The 5,000-nt window shown below is 37.9% G+C and overlaps 1 protein-coding gene across 1 annotated transcript in view; it reads right to left on the bottom strand.

Moving 5' to 3' along the window:
- Window positions 1–5,000, bottom strand: part of RecQ4 (RecQ4 helicase) — a 9,197-nt gene that overhangs the window by 2,016 nt on the left and 2,181 nt on the right. The window contains exons 2-3 of the mRNA XM_027375808.2: window positions 3,448–3,547; window positions 1–3,152 (exon numbers count right to left, since the gene is read on the bottom strand). The exon at window positions 1–3,152 is cut by the window's left edge and continues 2,016 nt beyond it. Coding sequence (XP_027231609.2) covers window positions 1–3,152; window positions 3,448–3,513 — 3,218 coding nt within the window. The 5' untranslated portion in view covers window positions 3,514–3,547. The remainder of the gene's footprint in view (window positions 3,153–3,447; window positions 3,548–5,000) is intronic.

The following is a 5,000-nucleotide window of genomic DNA, read 5'->3' as shown; positions in this document are numbered from 1 at the left end:
TCTCTCAAAACCTGGCAAATACGTAAATAAGAAGGACGGAAGTTGTGAGACCATTCTGAAACACAGTGAGCTTCATCAAGGCAAGCAAATGCAACAGGTGGGAGTTCACGAAGCAGTGTTCCCAATACCCCTCCTGTGCGACTTGCAACCACTGCTTCTGGTGAGATGAGCAATATCTGGGCTTTGCCTGATCGGATAGCATTTACAGCATTCGAACGCTGTGTGGGATTTTGGTGGGTGTGCAGACACACTGCATGAAGAAATCTTGGCAGACCTGTCACCTGATCCTCCATGAGAGACACAAGTGGAGACACACATAAGGTTATGCACTTATTATGTTTAGCATAAAGGTAAGCAGGCAATTGGTAACACAAACTTTTGCCTGATCCAGTAGAGAGTACCAGCAGAGTTGACTGCCCAGAAAGTATTCTCATAATTGCATTCTCTTGCCCTGCTCTGAAAGATGGATATCCAAACATTTTCAGTGTCTCATGCACTTCAGCTGGGGTTGGACCTATTTCACCGTTAACTAAGTCATAGAGTGGTTCTATGGAGGATCGGCTTTCATACCAGTTCTGTTCATAAGATACAGGATGTGGTGTGCTTTCTGCAGTATTACTGATGTTGCTATCATTACATCCTTCATCTGTAGGTTGTGATAAAAGTGATGCAGGTTGATTATCATCTTCATCTAATCTATTTTCATCAATGTCAGCAAAAAGATCATCATCCTCCATCTGGAAATCATCTTCTATTGTAGTTCCTCCTTGGGAATCCTCAGTAATCTCAGGTTTTGTTGCCTGAGAATCCAATACTTGTTCTTCACTATTTTCTTGCTTCGTACTAGTCGTATCTAAAACACTCTCATTACAACTCTCATCAACTTTTGAATACATTTTGGTAGTAGAAAGAGTCTGATCTGATGGCTTAATACCAAGTGCCATTGCTGCTGCATCCTCCAAACTAAGAAAAGTGGATTCATTCTCATCATATTCTTCTAAGGCCAAAAGTTTGTCTCCTTTCTTTCCAGTGCAAAATTTGGCCCAATGCCCAAAATCACCACATTTGAAACATGTAAGAGACTTTCCTGTTGACATGCCTTCTCCACTTTTCATGGACTGCTTTCTTTTCCACTCATTCCTCCTGTATTTGCTGCCATTGATATGCCTATGACCTCGCACAAAGGTCTTCTTCTTTAAATTAATCCGCACAAAGTTATTGTTGGCTGCCCCTGTAGATACCTTCTTTCTAAATCTCTCCTCTTTGCTAAGGTATGCTTTTGCACCTGTTGATTTTGGTCCATGTTTCTCAATATCATCGAGTTCATTATACTCCTTGATACTATCATCTTCACCTTGTATTCTTTCAGGAGCAGTTTCATCACCTGATGGTTTTTCCATAACATTGAGTTCTTCCATATTTTTCTTAGCTTTAATCTTTGAATTCCTCACCTTCTTTGGAGGTGGCCAAGAAGATTGTATTTTTCCACTTTCTTCCAGTTCTTCTAAGGTCTCCTTCCTTTTCCTTTTGTTAGTTTTAGGTGCTGGTGTTGCTTCACTATCATCTGTCTTGACTTTTGGTCTTCCTCGTTTCCGAGGAGCTGGGGAAGCATTCTCTGTTTCTTCAGTGTTAACTTTCTTGGTCCTAGGTCGCCCACGTTTTCGTGGAGCTGGCTTCTCAGTATCTCCAATAATGCTCTCTTTTTCTCCATTGTCCATCACTGATGATACACTCTCCTCTGGTATCCCCTCTTCTGCATACATGGTTTGCTCTTCAAAGCCTGAAGTAGCTTGAGAATCTACTTTTTTACTGTACTTTTTAGTCTTCACTTCTTGCATCGTTAATGCACCTTCATTAAAATCATATACATCTTTACTAGCTCCATCTTTAATGTCACAACCAATAGAGTTACTACTAAGAGAGTCCTCTCTAGTATGAAAAGCTTTAGTCTGCCTCTTCTGAACTGTGTTCAATTCCTCATTTCTTCCTGGGGCTTTGTCAAGATGCAGTTCCTTAACTGGAGTATGATATTTCTCCACATCATCTTGAAATTCCTTACTTTTAAATTCACTGGAAAAAACATCTTCATTGTTACTGTCTTCATTCCATTCTTTATCAATTAGCTTTAATTTCCAGTCATCAGATGCCTTTGCTTCAGCCCCAACACCTTCTAATTCTGCTCCAGCACAGCGTTGCAACCAACCGCGATTAAGTGCTGCTTTTTTCTTCGCAGTATGAGTTTCCTCAAGTCTTTCAGGAGTGAGGGAGAGTGCACTGATTGCATGTGTCTGCATTTTTTGTGTCATTGTTTTTTTATGAAAGCGGAATGGTAATTTAGATGCAGAACTACTAAATAAGCTTGGTTCAGCATCTTGATCATTAGATGCTTTCTCCTGGAAATCATTCAGGGAGTCAAACACTGACACTTTTGCCTCTGAAGAAGGGTTTTGCAATGTTTCCTCAAAGGGTTTGACAGGAGAATTTACATTTTCAGTTATGTTACTCGTGTTTTCTTTATCACTGCCATCAGAAAAACTGTTTTTTGCATTCAAATCTATGGAAGGTTTCACTACATTCTTACTTGCCCCTATTGATTCCCTTTTTGTTGAACGATCTATATTTGAAAATTTCTTTAAAGAAGTTCTCATTTTGATAGTGCCACTAGCACGCATCTTTTCTGCCATTTTGCTATACAGAGATCCAGGATTATCTTCATTCTTACTTGTGGCTCTAGCAAGACAGGCATCCTTATTCAAATATTTTCCCCATATCCCACTGCTTAATTTTGGCTCTGGCATTTGAGAACTTTTCCCTGCATCTGAACTGGTACTACCCTCTCCTAATGATGGTTTGTTGCTGTCAGGATTCAAGGTTATTTTTTTGCTTTCCGATTCCTCAAGCTGATGATTTACTTCTTTAGAATGTTGCCTCCCTCCCTCCTGTTCTGTTGCCTCACTACTGTTCTCACTATTTTCATGTTTGTCTTTAGACTCTTTTTCCTCTGTCTGTTCTGCACTTGCATCTGTGTTTTCAATGCGTTTGCGATAATAAAAATAGCTCTTGTATGCCGCTTTTATGCTATCAGGTGCTGCTGCCAGGGCTGCTTTGTCAGGTCGGGATCTATTAGCGGCAACATATTCACTTTCCCATGCCTGAAAAATTAATGAAAAAATTAAATCAAGAAAGTTTTAGTATCCTGGCACAAAAAATTGAAGTACTATGATAAAGTATTATATCTGTTACAAAAATTTAGAAACAGTAATGATAATTTCCCTCTCTAAAAGCTTCATTATAGATTTCAGTTGTTTTTTGAGTGCTGCCAAATTATGTACGATATTTTGCAAACCTTTAAGATATAGATCAACTGTATTTATAAATCTACGTGAGTGAGTTGTGCCCTTTTCTATTGCATTATAATATTTATGACTTCTAATCCAGATAACTTACTTTCACTTTCAGTTTTGCCAGTTTATATTTGTCCTGCCATGACAAGGGTGAAGTATTCCCTTCCATTCTGCCCCTGGGAAGACTAACTCCTTCATCAACTCTGAAAAGAGGGTTTGCATTAAACAGAATGATTTATATGAATAACTTGTAAGAAAACAGATGAAGTGAGAGAGGAATATGAACTCTTCACCAAAATAGGATAAGCATGAGTCAAATTTAAGCCAGTGTTAGAATCATGAGACCTGCCAAACAATAACAAAAACAATGTTAGTACAAAATAAAAACAGTAAGCTTTGTTCATTTTGTTCAATCTGTATTTATCCAAAGGCTATATGAGAAAATAAAAAGGAAACTTATTTCCAATTTCCTTGTTTTGTTGCAGACACACCCTAACAGACACCAAAAAAGGAATTTACTTTGCCCTAAAAAGACCACTAAGTGTGTTACAGAGAGAAATTAAGTGAAGAAATAAATAGAAGAGAGAAAACTATATAAACATATAATGACTGAAATGCATCTTTGTCCCCCATCCTTAAGCAATCCCAAATTTTAAACTTTCATCCAAGACAAATTCATAGTTTATACTTTACTAAGTTTATCATCTTACACATCTGGTAATGTAAAAGTTACTGAGTATCAAATTTGAAAAAGCTTCCCTTTTTATATGATTGAAAATGAGGAAACGTACAAAAACATATAAAAACACATAACCCAAGAAACCCACATTCAGCATAATCTACACAGAAATAAATCTTGTATATACATGAATACCTAAAATACAATGGCAAACAAAGAAATGTCATGAGTGGTTTATTTATGCAGGTAGGAGACTGTATGAAGGGAGAGGAGGGGGGTCCTAAAGGATAGGGGAGAGGATGAGACGGTATATATCATAAATCTTTGATGGCAATGGGGGATAGAGGGGGAGGATTGGGAAGGAGAAACCACTGAGACACACAAGAAAAATCAAAGTAGGGTCAGAAGAGGTATGGGGAAGGAATGGGGATCACTTGGATGCATGAAAGATGCCAAAAAGTACAACATATACCAAGTTACTCTCATTAGATCTTATTCACACTGAAACTGAGTTTTAAGATGCCACATTCTTCTGGGAGTTAGGGAAGAATAATTGAGATATGGCAGCCAAGGAAAAGGAGGAAGATAAGGATGAGAAATTTTAATGGGAAGGAGAGACATTAATACGCATGAACTGTGCAAAAAGGGAGCCACTCCTATATGGGAGGAGTAACCCTTGCAATGCTGTTGTTGTTATTGTTGTTTTTATACTAGGTATGGATGTGGCAAGTAGAAAGGAATCTGGAACTAGAAGATATTACTTGACAGACAAGAAAGAAAAAATTATTGAGGATTTTGAAAATGCAAAAAGGAGAGAAAAGTTTGCAAAAAAGGAGAAAATAAGAGTTGGGAGTTTATAAAGGGATAGGCAGGAAGAGAGATAATGTAGAGGCCCAATGGCAGAAAAAAGGTTTAAAATTTTACCAGAAAAAAAAATTACTTGTGTTGGAGATATCAAATGAAAGGAGGGCTGAAAA

Source organism: Penaeus vannamei, chromosome 42 (genome assembly GCF_042767895.1).
Source record: "Penaeus vannamei isolate JL-2024 chromosome 42, ASM4276789v1, whole genome shotgun sequence".
NCBI lineage: Eukaryota > Metazoa > Arthropoda > Malacostraca > Decapoda > Penaeidae > Penaeus > Penaeus vannamei.
The sequence above is the reverse complement of the archived record's forward strand: the minus strand, read 5'-3'. Positions and strand labels throughout refer to the sequence as shown.